At 42.6% G+C, this 23,856-nt stretch overlaps 1 protein-coding gene across 3 annotated transcripts in view; it reads left to right on the forward strand.

Annotated features, from left to right (window-relative positions):
• Positions 1-538: 538 nt before the first annotated feature.
• ANXA5 (annexin A5) overlaps positions 539-23,856 on the forward strand; it is a 36,368-nt gene continuing 13,050 nt past the window's right edge. The window contains exons 1-6 of one of the 3 annotated variants that reach the window (XM_050896184.1): positions 539-593; positions 10,446-10,526; positions 14,046-14,089; positions 21,449-21,533; positions 22,628-22,722; positions 23,558-23,671. In XM_050896184.1, coding sequence (XP_050752141.1) covers positions 14,081-14,089; positions 21,449-21,533; positions 22,628-22,722; positions 23,558-23,671 — 303 coding nt within the window. In that variant the 5' untranslated portion in view covers positions 539-593; positions 10,446-10,526; positions 14,046-14,080. Of the gene's footprint in view, positions 594-10,445; positions 10,527-13,907; positions 13,958-14,045; positions 14,090-17,093; positions 17,146-17,906; positions 17,915-21,448; positions 21,534-22,627; positions 22,723-23,557; positions 23,672-23,856 lie in introns of those variants that run through there. The other 2 variants (XM_050896186.1, XM_050896185.1) reach the window with 2 other exon arrangements.

The raw sequence follows: 23,856 nt of genomic DNA on the forward strand, positions 1-23,856 counted from the left end.
CATCTATCTTTGGTAGAACAGGTTTTGGTGGAGCCTTGATTGATTGCTGAAGACAAGTTTAGCTACTCTGCTTGCTGAGGAAGGATTGCTGGTGTATACTTTTCCTCTTTTGTTTTCTCTTTCTTTGGGGTGATTGATGTACTCAAACTGGTCCTTTCTACATGACGTGAATGCCATGTAACATCAGACATGTGATGAAAACTCGATATTCCCATGCTGAAATTGATAAAAGCCTCCCAAAACCCAGCTCAGACCTTCATATTATGACAGTGTTGCCAGCTTGCTGGCTCTTTGGGATAGACCAGGGCTGCTTCTGAGCCCTGCAAGATGCTGTCAGGCAGAGGGAGCCGTGTGGGGAGTGAGGGGTGGGGAGCAGGACAAAATACAGGTGTTTCCAGTAGAGAGGGGAGCTGGCTTGTTTACTTGCAGGGGAGGGTGGAAACAGAGAGGTTAAGAGGAGCAGGACAGGCACCTGTGTGGGTTTCCTGGAGAGAGATGAGGGCTGGGGAGGGGTGTCCCAGGTCTTGCTTGCTGACCTGGGCAGTAGTGATGCCCTCTGGAGCGCCTTGGTGGGTGTCTGTCAAGAGAAGCAGGTAAGGATGCAGGGAGATGGAGGGGCCCAGGGCAGAGGAGACCTAGGAAAAGCAGATGACATATATATGTATTTTGCTATACTTGGTTTCTGATGTGTAGGAAAGAGCTGAGGCCTTGTATGGTGAGGTACCTCTATGGAGGGAAGGGAAATGTGTTTGTGGGGTTTTTTTTGTCTTCAGCCAAATAATTTCTGGGAAAATAGCGAGATTTTACAAAGCATTAGATAATGAGACCTCTCATGCTTTCCTTTGCCAAATCTGGGCATGAGACAGACCCTGGGGCTGTGCAGGAGACTTGCTGCCTTCATCTTCACCTCCGGACCCTTGAAGAGGAATCAGCTACCTCGTGCCAGGCATGGGAGGGGAGGCCCTCGACACCCGTGTATGTAGCAGGGGGACCCCAAGCCAGCACATGGGGAGATATGCAGGGGTCTGTTAATACACTCCCCAGCACCTCTATAGGCGTTTTGGTGTCTGTGCAGAGGTTTTTCTGTCTGCAAGCACAGGATAGCACCCTCCTGCTGGAGGGAGGCACACCTCGCTTTAGGGTGAGGTGCCCTCTTTCACTTTAAAACTGAGGAAAAAAAGAGTATATCTTTATGGTCTTTTCATAAGCCCCTAACAAAATGATCTTGTTAAGAGTGACTTATGGTAATTTGTCAGTAATTGACGTGTAAACCATGTCCATGTTAAAATGCACAGTTTGGTTAAAATAGAAGCCTTTAAATTTTCTATCTCTGACTTACTGAAGTCTGCTTTAACTGACCTGTCTGTGCCTGTTGCCCTGAATCAAATATGAAATCCCTGGAGACTCTTCAGCTGTCAGAAAATTATGGATGTTTAGCAGAGGAATTAGAGGTCTGCAATACATTATTGTGCAAAGAATGAGCATGGAGGAAAAGATGATTCACCACGGCTCTACACCAGCCCTATATTCAAGTAACTCATTCAAACTCAGCTGAATTCAATCACTTTGTACATGGCTAAAAAAGCTGGGAGGGAAATGTGCTGCACCTAGTCTGTGTGCGCACTGCTCGTCTTCTGGCTGCCGTGTTTGGCAAAACCATGTTATCCTAATCCCTCAGATGGGGAAACTGAGGCATAAACTAGCTCTGAGCATGCAGGAAGTCAGAGTTACTGGCAGGAATATAACGCAAGCCACTGGTGGGGATCACCAGTGGGGAGCTTGTGTGCCTCCCAAAACCTGAGCATGGGCTGAGGTGACCCACCTGCCTCGAGCCCCTTGGTGGCTGAAGCCAAAATTTTGGCTCCCTGGAGCCGAATCCAAGTCGGCTCAGAGCTATGCCTGGATGCACTGTTATCTGCCACTTAAATGCTGGTCAGAAACCCCAAAGACTGCCAGAAAGTGTGTTACAATGCCAGGTAAACAAAGCTTGCAATTTGATGTTCAGCTCGGGGAAAACGCAGCATTTTTTCCCCCTGTCCTGTTGCTGTGTGAAAGGCAGGTGAAACTGCTTAGGAGGAAAGGAGTGTTTATGGTGATGCAGGCATGTTTTGCCACGTGGGTGGCTGGTTACTAGGAGATGCGTTGAGGAAACTTGCTTAATGAACCCACAAAAGTTCCCCCCTTTGATAGCAAATTGGGGGCTTTGGTAGCACTAAGCCCCCAAACAAATTTCCTTTTCAACCTCCCATTTCTGCCTCCAGCACCGTAAGTAAGGGCAGGCTCCATGGAAAACTTGAAGATGACAGCGTTTTAGAAAGTAAAAAACCTCAAGCATCAACAAATGCTTGTGACAGAGCAGAGCTGTTTGATGTGAGAAGAGGTGTAACAAACTAATCTGTTTGCTTGTCTCAGCCTGCAGCTCTGAGAAACAAACGTTACCTGGGAGCTTCTGTAGAAATACTTCAACTGTTAAAGTAAATGCATAATCCTGGAACTGTGCAATGTTAATTTAGAGAAATGAAATTAAAAATAGTCTTTTTTTCTTTTTTTTTTTTTTTTTTTAAATCTGGTATGTCTAGTTTAGTCCAATCTTTTGAGCATAGCCAATGCATGACCGGATTTCTCATTCACCATTTGAAAGCTGTTTTGCTTGACATCTTTTATGAATATCAAATTAAAAAAGGTTTGCTTGACTGAAATCTGACTCAACTGTACAGACAGCTCACTGTTGTGACAATCCTTCCCCCTTCAGCTTTCCTTTGAAGGAAGTTATTTGAGTGCTAGAAAGTACTGAAACTCTATTCAGTGCTAGTGCAGAGGGAGAAGTGAAACGCTTTTATGAATTGTGACGGTTTTGGTTGCAGTCTGTACTGAAGTAACCTGACTGATCTATAGGCTTTACTGTTTTCTCCTGATTTGTTGATCACTACTGTGGGATTTGCTAGTATGCAGTTTCTCTGGCATGAAATCCATTTTCTCAATGTGTAACATATAATCCAAACTTAAATGCAAAGTCTTATTAAGGACTGATGACAAAAAAATTGCAAACCTCAGGACCTTTTATTTTTTTCTCCATTGACCCTATTGCATCTGTATTGGGCCCATTTCCAGCTCAGAAATTAGCTTTCCTGTGTTAAAGACAAAATCTTGGCATGAGGTTATCTATCAGTATGGAGCATTGTACTTAGAGAAACCTGCTCACGGTTTCATCCTGAAAAGAGCAGAGCTAGCGAGGGATCTGCCTACAGCTGCTGGGAATGCTGAAGAAACAAAAGTATTCTGGGATCAAAAACTAGGATGTGTCAGGGATAGTGTAGGTAAACAAAGCCTTTCTTTTTCCCCAACACCAGAGCTCTCCGCTTTAACTTATTACAAATAATGGCAAAACCATGGTATTTCGAAGTGTGAATCCATAATTCAGATGCAGCGGGATGGCATCATGTAAACCTTTTGACTGTTTTTGTGGGAGAAAGGGAAGCAAAGAGCAAGTGTGTGATAAAAGAAAAACCCATCAAGTGGAATCCTGATCACTTGGTGGGGTGGTTTTTTTCAATTATTTAGAAAGGGAAATTCTTGCATGAACTCCTGGAATAAAATTTTGCCATGTTTCAGGATTTTGGAGGACTTTTATGTACCGTCACTGTTATTCCTCTACTTTGTCACAGTCTTCATGGAAGAGGGTTTGAGGAGACATCGTCTCTCCTCCGTGCCGCAATTCCCGTGCAATGCCACTAGATGTCCCGTTTTCTATAAGGTTTATGCTGCCTTCAAAATCGCTGGTATTATTTTGTGTTTGAAATATTGAAATACGGGAAGGGATTTCAGCAAGTCAGCATTTACATTATTCATGTTTTCACTTCCCCTTTGACTATTACCATAGCTATTTTTGAAAAATTTGCCGCTAAGAGTGATTTAACGTGGTTTAACTAAAATTCCTACAGCAGCTGAGACTGGGAATGTAGGTCTGACAAAATGCAGGCATCCTTCTCTGTCACTGTATTCAGCAGAATAACTTGTGATAACTTGGTTTTGAATTGCTGTATAGCAGCGTTGCTATACTGGGATATACGTCTTAATGAAATACTTGTACAGAATGCAAGCTCTTGGCTCTGTAGCTAACAGTGGGAAGTATTTGGCGTAAAGTACTTTTTTTGTGGGTTCCTTTGATTTAAAAATAGTTTTGAGGCAAAGCTATGCATGAATTGTGCTGTGTGTCGCATCCGTGTGCAGGTCTGAGCAGAGGGTTTGTGCCTCTGTGCAGCAGTATACGAATTATACCGTGAAATACTACCAGTGCACATTCAGATGGTGACATTCACCACTGCCTTCATGCAGATTATATACGTTAGGGCTCCAAAACTACGCAGGCACAACCAATACGGGTTTCTGGCCTCTAGATCCCAAAGGACTGTTTCTTGATCCTCTTGCTGTAAGCCCCTGAAAGTTTGTCCCGAGACCCCTTGTAGTGAGTGCTGAAGCTCTCTCTGCAGCTCTGATTCACAGAGCCATGGTGTGGGGCAGGAGAGGTGTCGTTTGCCCTTAGTGACTGTGCAGATGGAGGCTGGTGTTGCTATGAAGTTTGTGTGTTTACTGGTTTCCTCCTGTGGTTAGAGGCACAGCGGCTGCTACCCATTTCTGGGACATATGGCTGCTCGCCTTGCTCAGCTCAGCCTTGCTGCGTTGCCTCTTATTGCAGCAGTTCAGCCAGGTGAATGCTCACAACTGAGAAAGGGAAGTCCTAATTAGCCATAAATATTTATTTATTTTGGCTGAAGGAAAAAAGGTAATTTATGTCTGCAGCTGTCTTCAGCAAATAATATAACACCAGGAAGCAAATAAGTTAGGTATTAAAAGAATAAGATGCATCTGCTCATGTTTGGTAGTTTGGATGCAAAGTTTAAATGTGCTGATTCGCCTAGTGCTGTTGCACAGATATGAATGCACCACCTTTTCCCACAGCTCACAGCCTGCTGCTGCAGATCCTGCCTCTGCCAGTGGGACTGCAAGGCCTGAGGGTTTTAAAAGTGCGTTGGAGGGGTCAGGGCAGGAATTTCTCCCCTTTTCCTCGGCCTCACCAGTCCAGAGCAGGGAGGTGTGCAGTTATATAGGAGCAAGATTTGCCATGTTTAGAAAAGCTGTGTGTCACAACTTTAGTGCTCTCTAACCTCAGTTTCACTGATCTGCTGCTACAAGTGCAGGCAAATATGCAAGGGGATAGTGAGGTCTGGATATTTCTCTTTTCTCATTCTGGGAAGATGATTTGGCTGGCTCAGTCATGGCACCTCATTCCTTCTTAGCTCCACGCATGTATCTGAGTGTTTGCTTTTTTGAGCAGTGACCTCCAGACCTGAAATGTAATAGCAATTTTATTTGTAGGGTTTTGATTACCTGGGACATGGGCAAGTAAGCGGTGTTGCAGGCAACCCACGAGAAGTCATTCAAACCACTGATTGGAAATAGATGCAACAAAATGAAGAGCTCAAGGTATACAAGGAGGAGGCAGGGAATGGCATTTAACGTAAGACAGTCTGTGGTTCCCCTTGCAAATGTGCTTATCCTGTTGTATATGAATGCCAAACACCGGTCTGGTAACGGATCAGGATACGTGGCAGTAGCTACATGCACACTGCGAAAACAATCCTAAGCTATAGTTTAGGATTTAGTGCTTGTTATTAGTTCTTGTGTAGAGATTTTCATCAAGGTGCTTTTATGAAGAATAAATATTAACCGTATCATTCCTGGAAAACGGAGTTTCATAGTAGCCTAACAGTGGATCTTGAAAAGGACTCGCAGCCCCTGACTTTCAATTCATCCTTCTGCTCTGGAAAACTTAGCATTACAAAAAGCTGTCAATATGATCAAGAAAACCAGGTTTGCCCTTAAGAATACTTTACCTGAATAACAGCTAAATATGTGTTCTTGCTGGTGGGAACAGGAGAATGCTAAGAAATGCTATTTAAAAGTGTCTTTGAACTTTTTCTTGAGGCAAGGGTTGGGGTTTAGAATGCGGCAGGCCCTTCAACTTTGTATGAGAGAGAGCGAGAGAAGGTTTATGGAATTTTGTCCTATACAGGACTACACCCAAAGCCTCGTGTTTGTGTGGCTTTGTCCATGCATAAAACTTTGAGTGACTTGCTCACCTTTTAAAGTTTCAAAATTAAGTCAAGAAATGGAGCATTTTTAATCTAGAGTGTCTGTGTGCAGATTGGCAATGACTTATCAGGAGCAATTAAAACAGACTTTACTTATGTGCTGGCAGTTTAGGTAGATTTGTCCTAGTTCAGGTGTCAAAACGTATCATAGAAACCAGAAAAGGGGCTTTAGAGGTCTTGAGCTAAGTGCTAAAAATGTTTCTTGTGTTTACAGGAGTACTAAACATCTAATGTCAGGGGAATATCTGAAAAGTTATGGAAAGAAAGAATGGAAGTAAGTTAAGTTCCAGACAAATTATTAAAGCTCTGTAAGATGCTAGTGCCTCCTGATAAAACCGTTGGGTTATCTAGGTGGTGGTGTGGGCTGCACATAGCCTGCAATCGAAGGACTCTGTTATTCGGGGTTTTGATGAATAGTGGCTTGGAAGATTGAGATCAACATGTTTTAGAACCTTAATGAAAGGCTGAAGAGAAAACAAGTCGATGTAGGCTTTGTTTGGTTTTGCCTCCAGACTTATTTCCTCATAATCAAACTAAAATTTTGTGGGCCTGATTCTGGTCTTACTAATGGGAGTCAAGGCTTGTGCTTTTTTCAGGTGAGAACAGCCGTGCAGAGTGCAGAGGTGGGAGGGTGCTTCTTATCCTGGCACCTTTAGAATAATTTATGGATTCTTTTCTTCTTCATCAGTGAATGCGTAAACCAAGGAGGCAATTTTCAGTGACGCCGAGGCTCTTCGGCAAAGTAAAGAGAGAAAGAACAGAGCAGTGTAAAGTCGGTAGCTTGTGACTTGAAACCGGGGTTCAGTTACCAGTCACCGGCTGTGACCTTGGGGAAACCACTGAGCCTCAGCTTACCTTTATTCTCCATTTGAAAATGAAGATAATAGTGTTCCTGTATCTCAAGACTCTCGTGGGGATACTAATGGTAGGTCCCTTGATGAGAAAGAGGTCTTGTTACAGGACCACAGTTAGAAGTGTTTGGGAATAATAAATGCAAAGGCCAAACTTGTTTAGTGACATTATGCCAGTTCATTTCAGCTAAATTGATTCTTATTTCTCTTCCTCACAGAGAGGGGGATAACCACTCATGGATGATTATTATTTTCTTCCTTCAGATTTTTCAAATTTCTATTAAGCTAACAGAACTGAATTATTTTTCTCTCTGCTCCTCTTTCCTAAGTAGAACTAATGGCCTAACTGGTTAAGGGAAATATCTTTCTGAACTTCCATTGGTTACTCTTGATAGTTACTTAGTGCTATTCCAAAGGTTTGCGATGGCTCTTAAATTCTTCACGCAATGCTTCAAGTTCCTGGATGGGGGACAAAACAAGTGTTCTGCTATTATTGATGGGCTGTCCCCTCATACACCATCACTGTGTGGAAGTGTGTAGAGCACAAAGCCCAACTGATCTGCTCAAGATAAACTGTAGTGCAGAACAGCTGGAAATACAGAAATACAACCTAAGCACCTGGCTCCTTTTCTCTCCCTCTGCCCCAGAGGAGGAGTCCATATCACGAGTCATCAGGGATGGAAATTCTGTTTCTCAGGAAGAATTAGGCAGCCTGGAGATCAAGCTCTGCCTTAGCATAGTGGTGTAGAGCTGTCCTAGTAATCATGATTAGCGTCCAGGGCCTGAGACAAGTACAGGAATCTGGCTGAAGTGATTTATCTTTGCTTGAATTGAGATTATGGCATTGATGACATCCTTGTGACGTGTCTTACTCTAAAGACAATTTCATAGAAACCTACACCTCCTCTGATTAAAAGAAAATAAAATATTTTTCCAGTAAGATGAATTCAGCTGCCTCGTGCTGTAACTGGTATGAATGCTCTTCGCTCCTATTAACCTTTTCACATTGTACTGGTGTCCCAAGAGAAATCAAGAATCTGACAGAGCACTGCTCTGTAATGGGTTCTGGATTAGAAGTAATCAGTCTCTTACAGGAAGTTGTCTTTGCTGGAATATAAGCCAATATTTAGTCTCCAAAGCAAGTCTCGAAGTGCTTTTAAAAAAAAAAAAAAAATCTTCTACTTGGTAGTCTTAGCCCGTCCTTCAGCAGCCCCCTGATGCTGGCATGTGCAGCATCGAAAGAATTTCATAAACTTTCTGTCAGTGTTAGAATTTGAACTTTTTACCCTGCCTGTAAACCAATATCACCCACCCCTCTTCTCGCTTATTTTAATAGCGTTACTGCTTAGCGTTCGCCTTGTACCTTCCACCCAAGGTGCTAGAGTGCAGTACAAAGCTCTCTTCAAAATGAGGCGCTGAGAAATTGCCATCCGCTGGCACCCAGTCTGGAAAAGAAGCGATTTCTTCTCTGTCAGTATTAATCAAAGCATGAACTTGAAATTGCTCTTTTTTTTCCTCTCTCACCTTTGCTTCTGAATTGCGGTTCATCAAGCAGTTTTGACTGTTTCACTTCCAAAGAGACATTAAAGTGTGGAAAAGCATTTAAGATTGATCTTCCATTATAATTTCATAAGGAAACTGTCTGCTCCGTGAAATTTCCCAAGCCTGAAAATCTCCTTTGGTAAGCCTATTGCACTTCAGTGCCTCTACAATATGCTTTCTAAATATTTTGCAATGAGATTTTTTTTTAAGAGAAAATATTTTAACTAGGACACTAACTGTCCTTGGCCTTTCTATATCATGTGAAAAGGGCTCTAATGTGATTACTGTGCTCCAACTCTGTTAGATAAATTGAAGGACCTTTCCCTTTTCAGCAGCCGTTGGATACATAGCAGAAGCAAACTTTCCTTTAATATGGGCCTTGCTCTTTTTTTCTCTTCTGTGATGCACTTAAAGTAGCTATGTAGTGTCATATAATAGCTCAGAAATATTATTGGTAGCAAAATGATGTATGGTGCTTTTGGGCAGGAGATGAGGACACGCACTGGAAGACTGTCTTGATACAGCAAACCCTCCGTCTTTCTATTTAATTAAAAAAAAAAAATGAAGTTATTGGTCTTTCTGTGATCTAGCAGCCTGCTCTTGACAGCAACGGCAAGAGGGCATGCTTTTGAAATGAACTGCTTTTGTGCTAACTTTTAATCCTCTAAGACTTTTACATTGTTTCTGGAAAAATGTGCAGATGCATTTTAGTGCTACAACCAGACTCTGAAAACATTTTCCAGCCCTTGTTAGAAACCCCATACCAAGTTAATTATTTCACATATCTGAGGATTCTTGTATGCAATCTTTGCCTCCCTTCTGCAACTGTAACAGCTCTGTTGTGTAACTGTGGTGTGATGGCAATTTTGGACTTTATACAGTGATCATGCTCAAGGAAAATTTGCTTGCTTATTTATTTTAACTGAATATGCCTAGACCTACTTGCATATCTGAATTTCATACAGAAGTGAGGTTTACTGAGATCATGCTTCTTTGGGTAGCGTGTGCCTACTAGTTTTGTCCTATGTAACGTGCAATGCTGCCTACAGGCTCTTGAACCTAGGCCAAGAGGTGCAGGTTATACTGAGGTTTTGGATTACTTTTTTTTTTTAAGGGAAAACAATATACAGAGCAATAACTTTGCAGAACGAAAGGTGGCTTTTGGAGCACTTCTTTGAGAGGCAACAAACCCCGTGTTCTCCCAAAAGTAGAGAAGTGTTTGACAAATGGAGATGGGTCCCCATGATAGTCTTCCTTTCTTCTCTCCTGTCACCTCCTCTGCAGGAAGATGCTGTGAAGTCCCATAAAGTAGGGTTTCAGGCTAGCCACTTGTCTCCCAGGTCCTCACCTCGTCAGGAGGAACAGAAATGCACAGTGAGCAAGCCCTGATGCAGATTAATCATCTCATTTTTTTGTCACGATGCAGTTTTGGATTGATGTGTAGCTTTAAAATCCATTTTCAAGCGCTAGGGTCAGGGAAGGGGTAAGCTGTGACACAGCAGCACTAGCCAGTGTATGTCCAGAGCAAAAAACTGACCCCAGAGTGTATCCCCAAATGGATGCAATCCCATCTTTGCCTCCTGAGGAAGTGCAAGGTTGCTAATCTAATCTGTGTTTATGAGGTTACCTTGGCTTTCTAGCTGCTGAACACTTCCTGAGTGCTTAATCAAGGCACATTCAGCCTCAGTGTGATATTTCAGTGTTTTGTTTCCCTTTGAAAGTGTGACTTTGAGACCAACCCCAGAATTTCACTCTGTATGGACAAGACCAGTGCCTCAAAGCGGATTGGGAACTGACAGGGCCCTGCTTGCAAAGTCACAATGTGTGCCAGAGCTAAATACATCATTAAGGCACTGCCACTCTGTTTCTCATCATATTTTATTGCTTTTTATTGTTCCAGGTGTTTGCAGCTCTGTGTTAAGGAAGGATTGGAAGTGCACTGTGCCAGCAGCAGCACTGGGAAGCAGACTGTTACATCCTGGTATGATTCTGCTAGTGTTTGAAGATGCAAAGAGCAGGGAGGGGCTTGGAAAGGGGAAGGACTGCTTTCACCTAATGTGTTTTTTTTTCCTTGTGTGAAAATTTGGCTTCATTTAAAAAAAAAAAAAAAAGGAGAAAAAGAATTATACTAAATGTAGAAGGCTTATTTGTGGCTTGTGCATGAACACTATTGAATACTAGAGCTGCTGTCAGGTTAAATACTTGCCCGTGGTGACCATGAAGGTCCTGCATCTGATGCTTATGAGTCGCCATCTGTAACTGTTTTAGCCTAACTTGAATTGTTTCCGCTGAAGGCAGTCAGTGCAATATGCATTTCCCTCCAGTTATATGTTTGTGTCTTCAGGTTCATTCTGGATTTGCTGGTATAGCTATTTCTACCTCTTCCCTTTACATTCAAATCGATGTGAAGGCTGAAATTCTGTGATGATCAGGAGATTTTTTTATTCTCAAACATCTGCTCTTGCGAAATGGACTGGCAAATCTTTCACATGGTTTTACTCTAACATTTCCCCTCGCCCCCCAGGCCTCCTTGCTTCATGAAGTTATGCAAATATTTGCTTGCTTAAACAAATATTGATAACATTTTAGATTGAATAGAGTCGACTTTACTCCTAACTTCATCTGTTGGCAAGATCGTTCTCTTCTCCTCTGTTGAACCTTTTCCTACCATTGCAGTTCATCTTGGATCATATATTTCAGACCCCCTCCAGAGCAGGAAAATATTCTCTGTTCTCACATCCAAGATTGTTTTCCCTGTCCTTCACTGATTAGAAATCCAAGTTACCTTAGATAGACTGAACATTACCTCATGTTTGGCTGAGGATAAGACTGTGCACATAGATTAGAATAACAAGCTAATGTGTGTAAGCTGCTTAAAGGTAGAAGAGTGGAAAACCATTTCAAATACCTTGAAATGAAAGAAGGTAGACTTCCTCCACTAGAAATGAGAGGCAAAGTGTACACAGAGACACTTACTGCAGAACAAAAGGCATGCGTTACTTTGATTCCAAATCCACAACCTCCAACACAAAGTTTAAAGGGAAAAATGGAATTAAAGACATCTGTTGGATAATTTCCTTAAACTTGAGAGTTGCTAGAAATTAGTAAGGCTACTAAATAAGGCATAGGAAACAAAAATCCTATAATCCAGAAAAATCCATCCTAATAAGTCAGAAGGTATGAGAAGAGGTGGGGAGAAAACAAGCTTTTCCCCGCTGTGTCTTAATGTGCTATTATACACATGACACACTTGCAACATTTTCATTAAGCTAGCAGAAATTGTATGTCACGTTGCCTGGTTTAAACTATACTTGGCATTATAGGAAGCCAAGAATGCAAAGCTTGTATTGCAGCGCTGGGAGCCAGGAGGGGCTTGCTGCAGCGGAGGGGAGATGAGATGAGGAGAGGGAGGACTGCTGTCTTTCTGAGGCAGTGCAGTTGCATTCCGGGTGGTCACATGCTAACTGCTAAATAATGTGTTAGACAAATATACACCCTTTTTCCAAATTATGCAAGGGTTTGTTTTATTTGTGAAGTTTTATAGATACATTGTATCAGTAAAGGTAATGTACCAATCTTTGTGTATGCCATTTGCTATAGTAGAGAGATTCTATTAACATATTTCAAAGTGACGAGGACTACAGCTTTATTAGTTTCTAGACACCTTATTAATTGTTCACATGATACTGATAGAGCCTTTTTTGTAGCTTTCATGTTACCCAATAACACGCAGTTACCGCTGTGTTTATGTGCCTCAAACTGATCGACAGAATTTTGGAGTGTGTTGAAGAGAGCAGATTTAGATCCCACTGCATTTCTTTGTGTGTGCATGTGTGCACTTTCTAGATGGTAAAGCTTGAACCATGATCGCAGCGTAGCCTGTATCTGCTCTGGATATAATGTGTAAGGAGAAAAAAACCTGACTTTTGCAGAAAGAGGTGGGTGTGTGTAAGCAAGGCTGTGCTTAAACTAAAAGCAGCCCGTTTGAATGTCAATCACTATTTTTTAAACCATTTCATAACCCATAATTTTTTCTTAAATATCGTTATTCTACATCTAATCCATATGTGCATTTCCACATGTGTATTATGAGCAGCTCACTATTCCCTTCATGCATCTTTGAGCGTGTGTGGAATGCTGCTTCAATGGATTAGATTCAAATTAGACTTCAATAAGTAAATCAGGCCATTTTAGCAAACTGTTTGATCCTCGGTCCTGCAAAGGAAGCCAGCTGGGTGGATCTCATGTTTTTGATGAACTGTATGTGCACTTCTGGGGCAAGAAGAAATGATGGACTAAATACTTAAATTTACATCACGATCTGCATTTCTGTCAGTGTTTTCTGATGTAAACACAACTCACTTTAAGACAGAAGTGACCGTTACATGTTAAAATGCTCACGTAGCGAGATTACGTTCATGTCTTATTTTGGCAAAGACACTAAATTCCATTTGTGTTGCAGTCCCTTTTCCTTCTTTCATCTGACACGCAGCTGGATTGCATTTGTGTGGGTGGGGGAGCAAGTCTTCAGCTTTAGATGAAAAGGCTCGTTGAATAGCCATGCAGACTGCATCCTCATTGCTCTCCCAAACTGGATGTATCTTCTCTATACCTGGATCAGTGAAATGGTCCCGCTGTAAGATGTTGAGAAGTAAAGAGTATCATCACCCAAAATGTACTGATAGTCTAGAACTACAGCCCTTACATTCTGTTCCAACATTGTGCTTATTTTGCTAATCTGGCTTGCGTGGAAGCTAACCTAGATCAGCTAATGAAATGCCTGCTTTAAAATTCAGTACAGACTGTCCTTTAGTGATGGGATATGATCCTCCTCAGATTAATGGGAACTGATTTTTATACAGATTTCATGAGGAGGGGGCTTGAGCGCCTGTTGGAGGCAATCTATCTGCAAATGCAATTTTTCTTTTAAAAGGTTTATTATTACTGAGAAAAAGAGCACTAATTATACCCTTCCATGGCATAATAGAGATGGAGGAGAAAGCAATGATCTAAAGGGGACGAGCCCCAGGGAGGTGAAGCGGCTGGAGGGAAGGCTTTCTCTTTGCTCCTTCCGAGCTAGCCGCGTTTACTTGTAGGGGACCAGACGCGCTCGGTCCTGCAGGGTGCCCCTTCAGTAGCCAGCGAGGAGAAGCTCGGCCCGGGTACTGCCTTCCCCGGCCGGGCCGCGAAGGCCGGCGGCGCTAAGTGCGCCTCGAAGCCTCGGGGTGAAACCGCCGCCTGTCCGGCCTCCAGGCGGCCCGCGGGAGGCGGCCGTGGCTCGCCGCCCGCCTGGGGTGGGGCCTGGCCCGGCTCCCGGGTGAGGCAAGCCGGAGCGGGGCCCCCTCCCTCCTGCCTTACTCAGTGCTCCCGGTAGCTCTGGGCGGCGGCGGCGGCTCGGCGGACCGGCTTGCGGTGAGGGCGCTGCCCCGCAGCGAGGGGCGCCGGGGAGGGGAGCGTGGCGGGCGCTCACTGTCGCTCACTGTCGCATCTCTCTTTGCAGACTCGGACTCAGCCCCGACCCGGCGGATCTCAGAGATGGCGAAGGTGAGGCGGGCGGCGGCACCGCCGTGACGAGCTAACGGCCGCCGTGACGAGCTAACGGCCGCCGTGACGAGCTAACGGGCGCCGTGACGGGCTAACGGCCGCCGCGGCCCCTCGGCGGGCTCGCCCCTGCCCGGCCACGGCCGGTCCCGGGACATCTTTGTCTTATCTGTCTCTTTTACTGTTCAGTGATTTATTTTCGGTCTGCCTTAAATCAACCCATCCCCAAGCCTGGGGAGACGCGGAGGGGAGGGGGACGAGAAAAGCAGCTGATCATGTGAGGCGCACGTCAGGCACAACTTTTTTTTTTTTTTTTTTCCGCCAGTTTCCACTAATTTGGCCAAGTTTTCGGTACCGTGTGTTTATATTGTGCCTGGGTGGAGGCTTCTTCCACTGGAAGAGGAAGGAGAAAAAAATACTGCCGTGGCTGTGCCCCGTGGAGGCTCGGGGCTCGGTACTCTCGCCCCAGCTTTCCCGTATCTAACCTGAATTTTTCTGGAAGCCTTGCAAGCTATTGTGAAGTACCTCGTCTGGTATTTTTTTTCCTTTGCAGCCCTTTTGTCACTGTGGTTTGAGCCTGGGTGAAGGCTTGGAAAACAGGGCAGACTCCAGCGTTTGTTTCTACAGTTGCATCAAATGCATATGCTCTGAAAAGTAAAATAAGAGTTTAATGGCTTATTTATGGGTTTTGTACTGCTGTAGGAAGAGAAAGCCATCAAGTTGTATGAGGGCCTTTACAAAGGGTAGGGTCATTGCACAGTAATGTAGTAGTTTCATCATTTTAACTTAATGGGTGGAATGATTAGTGGTGTTTTAACATTCCTGTGAATATTTACTCCTATTCTGTCTGGATATAGTTTTAAAAGAAAGAAAGGGTACTTCATTTAAAAAAAAAAGTTTTTAATAGTATTCCACTAAATCCTTAAAGTTTGGGTGTGGTTTTTTTTTTTTCAGGGACTAAGAGGGGATTTTTCTTTCTTTAAACATCAGGCCTGGTTTGTAGGATGCATCTTAGGAAAACAGGGACCCCTCCCCATGCCAGTGCAGGGCATCTGACCAGACAGATCTGCTTGGACAGCCTTTTATTACGGTATATGTAGCATTGCTTATAGGCTTGAGGGTAACATCCTTTTAGTAAAAGCATGGAAATGTGCAATTCTCTTGTCTATTCCACAGCGACACAAACTTTAATTCTTGATCTTTGTAGAAGGAATATTTCATTCTTCACTAGTGCAAACCAGATACTCTTGTCTTCACGTAGTAGAATTTTCTACTGCCCGAGGTAACACTTGGGGCTGTGTTACTAACTGTGGTGGATGGTGGTAGGTTGAAGTCATTGGAACGATGAGGTCTTGTACTAGGTAGGCCTTGTCCTCCAATTTCCACGTTCAGAGGGCTGCTTTCCACTTCAGCAGTATTCTTTGCCTGTGCGATTATGCAGCCATGAAAGACTGGGAGCATTAAAGCTTTGTAGCCTGTAATTCATTTTATAAAAATAAAAAAAAAAGTTGAAGAGTAAGCTCTGCTTTTCATGGCAGGTGTCTCTTCTAAATTTTGTTGCGCCATGAAGTAATGGTAAGAAATGAAAATGCCTATCAATCATGAAATGTCGAGTGTCAATTGACAGTAGTTATTTATACGTACAACGAAAGGTGCAGAGTTCACAAAGGCTGCACAGCACAGTGTACTGAAGTTCAATTTAGTCTAGATACATCACTGAAGAATAAAACCTTTGAGGAAGGTAAGTTATCTTTGGAGTCTTGGTCACTGAAGTATTTGTTCTGGCTCAGTTATAGGAAGGTTTTTTCTTCCCAAAGACCTGAGGGATTTTGTGTGTTCCACGTCCAGGACAAAAAGGTTCATTCATTTTGTGGGAAAACTACAGCATGCCGTAATGTGCTGTGCAGACTGGTCTCTCCACGCGCATGTTTATCTGCTTTCTTTGGAGGAACACTGCTGTCCTAACAAGCTGCCTTTTCTCACACGTCTGCCTGTGTAGTGGTCTTTGTTAACACATAGATGCACATGGTACGGTCTCTTCCTGCTCGATGATGCCTTGGAAATGCTACCCTGTGTTTGCTAATTCAGAAATCTGGAAAGAAAGCAACAAGAGTATTTTGTGCTTGTGTGCTGTGGACTGATCTGTTTTGGTCTGCTACTCCTGAATTTGGGAGTATTTTGTGTATCCATTTGTAAACTGCCAGGAAAGGATTGCTTGCTGGTGGTGAAGGTGTGGCCACTGTGCGCTGTATCTGGAGTTCCTGTTCTGCCAATGTGCACGTGTGACTTGGAGCACAGGAATAGTATCGCCAACTCCAGTAGCGCTTCAGAGGATTGTGTCTCACTTTCCAAAGTACAAATGCTTTTTTGGAATAGGGTCCTAAGCAGCTCTTTGGCTTTGTTGAGGTTACTTGTGAGGACAGGTTCTTTTGACTGTTTTTGCAAATGTCCCTGCATTGGTTCCTGCGTTGCTGCTGCTTGCTCTTCTCTTCTCCCTCTGTCCCACCCCCTCTCCTTTTTTTTTCTTTTTCTCCTCCCTATCTTTGGTATCTCCATGGTGTACTGACTCAGAGTTCAACGCAGATGTTGTGTAATTCCGTTTTTTGTCAGGAGTTTAAATTTAGTGGGGCAGATGTGAATATAGTCTGCTGACCAGAGCTTACTCCTCCCATATAAGTGGACAATCTGAAGCATTACTAAACTTAGAGAGGTGTTTTGTAGAGGCGTCTTTATAGTTGTGCATTTGCATCAGCTGTGTGCCTATATTCATCTACTCACAATGTAATTTGCATCCTACTGCCCTTAAAATTTTGGTAAGAATGTCATGAAATAATTATATATTTCTTACATGATGTTAGGTTTAAAGCACAGTTTTAACTGGGATCTCTGTGTGGTCTTCAATGGCCGCAAAGGCTTTCAGTTTACCAGTGAGCACTGTGTTGTGCTTTATCTGCAAGATGGCTATTCTTGTGTAAGAAATCTTAAGGCAATCTTTCACTTATTCTAGCACGTGACCTTCTGGGCTCTCTTGTGCCTTCTGAAAATAGCATACCTTCTCTGTTTGTCAACCTGTGTGTTGGAAAATATTCTCCATTTCCATTCTTACCACTCCGCAGTTTTCCTGTGCCATCTTGTAAACAGATGGCTGCTTAAAAAAACCCAAAACTCACACACCACCTTCTCTGCACTAGACACTGGGCTTTCCAGTGGCAAATTGATGAGATGCTACTTTTGTTGCTGCAGAGCAGCATTGTGAAAGGGGGTAGCTCTTCATCTATGGGATATCTGACTGGTAAGAACTTGCTGTGAGTGGGTACGGAGCAAGGGTAGCTGAGAAGAAGTCTGAAACAGTTCAAGTATGGTCTTTTGTTTGCTGATAATGAATGCATTGTATTTAACAGTGGCTAAACATGGGATCCTGTGGGTGGGAAGTTTTGTGTGCTTCATGGGAAAAATTAAAAGGAACCTCGTTAAGTGGCTATTGTTGATCTTACAGATAATGCTGTTGCCAGGATATGTGGCCACATGACATCAAATTGTGAAGCCAAGTTGTCTCTTGGGAGAAGTTAGTGTAGCTCTGAGGTGCTGGTTAGAAACATCTCACCTGATGAGATTGTATCCTCTCCTTCTGCAAACTTTTGCTAGAGCAGAATTAAAAAAATAACAGAGAATGTTAATTTCCTAATCCAGAGGGGCATAAATTCTAAAGCAAGATCATCTCTTGCTTTGAAGTTGTTTGGGTTTTTTTTTCCTTCCCCCCCCCCCCCCCCCCCCCCCCCGCCTGTCTTTCCCCTTCATGCTAATTTTGTGTGTCTAGGAGCTTCGTTGGTCTCATTGGTAGGTGTCTGGAGAAAATGGAAGCTGCTGTTTATTTCTAGTGTATAATCACAAATTGCGCTTGCACTACACGATTGCTTAACAACAATCAGTGTATTGGGGAATGTAGAAAGAAAAGAATGTGGGTAGGTTTTGGGTGTTATAATCTTGTGATATTCTTTCTGTTGAGGTCTTGCGTGTTGTGCTTCTCTTTATATTTTACTGCCCAGTGTAAGGTGTTGCTATTTGGTAAGGGATCACTCCAGATTACAAAAGGATTTATATCAAAGACTATGTATGTTCTTCTTTCCATTGATGTGCTTTGGGTTCTACTGGGTGGGAAACTTACTAACCAAAATAAAAATGACCTATGAGGCTGTAGTGTTATTGTGTATCTGTTTGCATAAATGGCAAGGAACATTGTTAGAGATACTAAAAATAAGATATTTTATCTCCATAAAAAGTTATGATGTTTATAAATAAATGTTAAATAGTTGTCTTTCAGTTCACCGTTTTTCGTATTAGGTCAGGATGGCATAGCAGTTGTGATGCTGTGATCCAACTGCAAGAACCAGTTTGTTTTGATAAAGTTTAAACTCTACTTAATGTTGAAACTGTAGCTGAGTTGTCTGATAAACGGGTGTCTGGCTTTTGTCAGAAACTCTTTTGTATGGATCTATTATTTTGTTAGAAATGTCTGGTTCATAGCTCCTATTTCAGATTCTCCGTGACTGAAAGTTGACTTCAGTGGTTCAGGCAGTGGTGGTGGTTTAGAACAGGTGCTTGCCCTCTCTTTCTCTGGCCAAAAGGTGCCATGTTTGGGAAGGAGGAGACAGCCACTGAGTTAGTTACCACTGCAGAGCTCTCTGCCATTGTCCATTGATTTTGCAAATGAGAAATTGGGGCTGGAATAACTGATAAGGGTGCTTCTGGACAGCGGGGTGTGTTAGATGGATTTGTGGTTGTTAAACATGGTGTGCCTGAGTATTTCCTGCCATACCCTGATTGCCGGGCCACACTGCAGTGCTCTAAAAAGCTAGGTGAGTAGGTTTCTGACGTGGAAGTTAGGGATGGCTCGACACTTTCCCAGTGATGGGCCAACTATTGTCAGTGTCACATCTGCCCACATGTGGCTTCTGAAGGCAGTTAGACCGTAGGTTGGACTCGGGCCTGCAAAGCTGTATCCGAGCTTGTCTTATACTAAAAGCCCCTGCGGTGGTTGTGCTCTATTTGCACCAGCGTATAGTATCAAGGGCAGCAGATGTAGCTGGAGATTCTGCTGTTATAGCTGCCGTCTTTGTGGTACCCAGGTGACAAGGATTTTTATTATGCTGGATGGCAGAGCTGCGGCAATATTTCTGGTTTGCAAGCTAGGTGCAGCTCAAGTACTGATTGAGGGTGATTGTGGCAGGTAGGTGGCCAAAATCCAGTCAACACTGTGTGTCAGAAGGGAATGCCTGGAATGCAAATGGTGCCCAGAGATCAAGAAAACTCTTTCAGACTACAGCTGCACCAGAAGAGTTTCAGGAACTGTTCATCAAGCTTAGTCTATGTTGAGGCTTTCCACACTGTGCTTTGGAAAAGAGAATTGCGGAAGGATTCTTCTTAGTTAACAAAAATGAGAAGGATGATGCAGAGGTAGATTTAATCTAGCATTTATTGTTCACACATATGTTGTCTAAAACAGCCACAGAGGAATGTTGGGCCGTTGTCACAAGACTTAGGAATTGTGAAGGGGAATTCCACTTGCTTATAACAAGATAAGCAAAGGAAAACTTTACCTTAAAGATCAATAACTGTTGCCTGTGAGACCTGTTGACCGTTGGTCATTTCCAAAGTAGGATTGTGGTAGTTCTGTAATATTGTTATGTTAAGGTCATATGAAACAAAACAGCAGGAAATACACTTTTAAATAACCCCATGCTGGCTGGCGTGGTAATAAGGGAGGAGGAGGAATACAGAGGCTTTTCGGTCTTTATCTGTTTTACCAAATTAAATTCAATTTATAAAATTCAGTCCCAATCCTTGAGATTTTTTCACGATAGCCTTTGGAATTAGCTAGGAAAATGGCATAAGTACATATTGCTGTGCCTAAATTTAAAGTACTGCCTAAAAACTTGCTTGTAATGGGAAAAGCAGAATGCTTCAGGGGAATTGCCGTGGAAATGGCAATTGGAAAAGCGTCTACCAGAAAGAAGTTTGTTGTTGCTATTGAACACCACGATACTTTGTGTTCTGATTTGCTGAAATACAGCAGAGGTAAACCTAACTCATTATTGCTTCTGCAGTGGGAGGGGTAGGGAGTCTCTGATGGCAGTAACACAGAGGTGGCCTGAGAGGCAGCAGTGCTTCAGGGCAGTTTCTGGTTAGTGCTCGCCTGCTCTTTTCTCTCTGTGCTCTTCTGGCTGACCTTTCTTGGATGAGTACATTGACTTGAAACCAAAGCACTGTGTGGCTGAAATTGCTAACTTGAGGGAAAGGCTGTATCACAGAGGCCAGATGGCTGTGCTGCCTGTGAAATAATCTGGTGCCAGTCTCAGTAGGTGTCTTGGCACTTCCTTTCATGCTCTTTCTTGAGAGTGGAAAAATGCCCTGCCTGTACTGATTACTACTTTTGTACAGCGATGCTTACAAGAAATTTCCCTTTTTCAGTTGTTAGAAAAACCTCCCTATTCCCAAAACCCAGCTGTTTCCCCTTTTGGCCATTGCTCGATTTTTTTTTTTTTTTTTTTTTTTTTATAGTTTATAAATTAACTACTGTGCTATACGCATATAGGTTCTTGAACTGTCATGTTTAAATAAAGGCAGGACTTTTCCATAAGGGTGATGAATATCCTTTTGTGTTTGACCCAGAGAGAAAGTCCCTGAAGAGCCATGTTCCATGGAAACCTAGTGGAATTATTTTTCTGTTTGGACGGGCTGATCTTTTATCCGTATGTTTGAACTGTTACTTCCTTTTAGCTGTAAACTACTATGAGAAATGTAGCTGAATCACTTGAGTAAAAAGTTGCTTATGTCAAGAGAAACATGATGAAAAATTGAAAGCCATTGCAGAATTCGGTAGGTCTCATTTGCAACACGACGGAAAAAAATCAGTGTGATACTGGTTGAGAGCTCCAGTAGGTTTTTCTTGAGGAGAGGAAGTTCTTATTTCCAAACGTGTCTTGGATCTTTGTGCAGCTTTTCGAGCATATGTGATTTGTGCAAATAATTTCCCAAATTACTTTAACAAATGATAATTTCTTAGTCATTTTCCTGCATTCAGGCTCCAGTGTTGTAAATACCAATCCTGCAAACTACCATTATGTAAATATACCTGAACTTAGCTGGTGTACTGCTGAGTAAAACCTTAGTAGTTTCTTTTGAGTGAGCTGTGTTTAAATACCCACAGACTGCTATTTAGTCAGACAATTGCAAGAAAAATGCTATCATCTTTTGGATTGTGGATTCAAATTTAGTCTGAGCTCATGTATGGAGAACTGAAAGATGCTATCTTCTATTTCATGGCTTTTTGCCTTTCCCCCCACCCCTTTTTTCCCCCTCCAGTACACGAGAGGCACCGTGACAGCCTTCTCTCCTTTTGATGCCAGAGCTGATGCAGAAGCTCTTCGTAAGGCCATGAAGGGAATGGGTAAGAATAATTTATTTTATGAAAAGGAAAGGGCTCTCACTCCTTTGAAAACATCCTTTCTGAACTAATTTTTTTATATTAGCATATGAAGGTAGGGTGTGCGTCTACATGCCATGGAATGACAACCGCAGGACTGCACAAGTCTGGGCGTGTCCTAGTTTTGACTGTGCTGCTCTCAAGGATGGTTATTTTTAGGTTAGCGTAAGGGAAAAAAGAAGGTGGTTTGCACATTCCCCATTAAAAATTGATATTCCCCAGGCTTCTCTGCACGCAGAGTTTTACTGCACAGTAAGCTAGACTGCGGATTTACAGGCGACAACTGTGGAGAGTTATGACAGTATAGTAGAAGCTCTGTGCTTGGAAGATATGCGACAGTCCCCTCAGTCTGGAAGTGTGTAAGCACATTACAGTTACTGTGAACAAAGAATACAAGCACACAGCATGAATGTAGACTAACAAGTGGTCTCTAAACTCGCACTGTAGCTTTCTGCCCCAAAACTTCCCTGTGAGAACAAATCCTAATTTGCTACTTTCTTTGAAACCACCTGCAGGAGGAAGCAGAAGGAAGGGAAGAAGGGAAATGTGATACACCTCAGCCTATTGGCAAATTCAGTAGGGCTAGTAAGATGCTGTGCTGTGAGGGCTACCTTGCAAACTATCATATATAAAATGGATAATAGCTCCGCACTTCTGTACTCTGGGGTGTTTGGGGTTACTGGACTGAGTTTTGCTGGGAGTCGGCAGATTGTTTATTCTAAAATAAATCCCTTGGTGAGCCCAAAGGCAAGGCTTCTATGTAGAATACAGACTGTGACTAAATGTTATAGCTGATGCCTGGGGTGCTGGGAGTGGTGTCTAGAACAGAGCACTGATGGAGAACAAGCAACACGTAGGTCCTCCAGTCATATTTTTGCAACAGCAGAACACCAAACCTGGCGGCTCAGCTTGGGGTATAGTGACATTTGTTATTTAAATGCTTCTGCTGTTTGTCAGTAGACTTATTTTCAAAGCATCTTTCATTGCCTTTTGAGTTTGTGCCACTGCTGTTTGTTTTTTAGAGTGTGTTTGTAACTCTTTGTTCTTTCTAACTTCAGGGACTGATGAAGAAACTATTCTGAAGATCCTTACCAGCAGAAACAATGCTCAGCGTCAAGAAATTGCATCTGCCTTTAAAACCTTATTTGGCAGGGTGAGAAGAAGAAAAATACCTCTAGAAATGAGCTGAATGTGGCCTATGATGATTACTTAAAACTGTGAGGCACATTCATCATGCTCCCTGTAAAAGGTTCCTTAGAAGAAAATCTGGTTTTGCTTCTGTCTCCCCCTCTCCCCGACCCTGCCATATCTTCACTTGCTGGCTAGGTTAGAATATTCCTTTTAGGTTAGCACAAAGAAGTTACTTCCTTTTTCTGTATTTCGGTCCAATATGTCTTAGATGGGTTTTTGTGCAAAAGCTCCTGTAGTTTCCTGTTAGTGTGCTTCTAGTACTGACCTCATTCTCAGTATGGAAGGAGTTATCAAATATTTTGATGCAAAGTCTGCAAGGTGAGGTGATAGCAGGAAAAGAATTTTCTAGAGCTAGAAAATGTGACAGAAATAAAGCAGCCTAATACTGTAGCAGAGAACAAAACCAAATATATTGGTAGATAAAGCCATAAGTGAGTTCAAAGCAAGGACAGCTTGTTTCTTTCTTCCAGCATTGTTGGCTCCTTTAATATTCTGGCTGGGTAACCTTTGTTTCAAATAGCAAGTGCAGTGAACAACTAGGGTTTTAAGAATTTCTATATTAAAAAAAAATAAAATCAAAATTGCAGTATATTTCAGGTTTTCCAAATGCTCATGTATCCTTTTCTTCTGCCTTATTTGGCTACATTTGTTTCAGTTCAGGTACCAATTAAAACAAGAACCCCCCTGTCCCTTGCACTTTTTGGTGTGTCTCCAGAGTCTTCTAGCTTGCAGACGCACATGCATCTGTTTAAAATGGTTAGTCCTTGTTCATTACAGCACTGTTTGTTCTGCATTAGGATCTTGTAGATGACCTGAAATCAGAACTTACCGGCAAATTTGAAACATTGATGGTATCTTTGATGAGACCAACATATATTTTTGATGCTCATGCACTGAAGCATGCCATCAAGGTAAGAGGAGTGAGGGAAGGGAATTAATACGTTATATGAAATGTTTGTTGCTCTTTTGTTGTTTTTTAGGAATGAACTTTTGGTTCGTAAGAGGAATGCTAATAGAAGTAGCTTTTTTTCTTCTCTTTTTTCTTAAATTAGGAATGTTATGCTAGCACCTGCTATTATTGCTAATGCCATGATTT

The sequence above is a fragment of the Gymnogyps californianus genome, chromosome 4, assembly GCF_018139145.2.
Source record: "Gymnogyps californianus isolate 813 chromosome 4, ASM1813914v2, whole genome shotgun sequence".
NCBI classification, from domain to species: domain Eukaryota; kingdom Metazoa; phylum Chordata; class Aves; order Accipitriformes; family Cathartidae; genus Gymnogyps; species Gymnogyps californianus.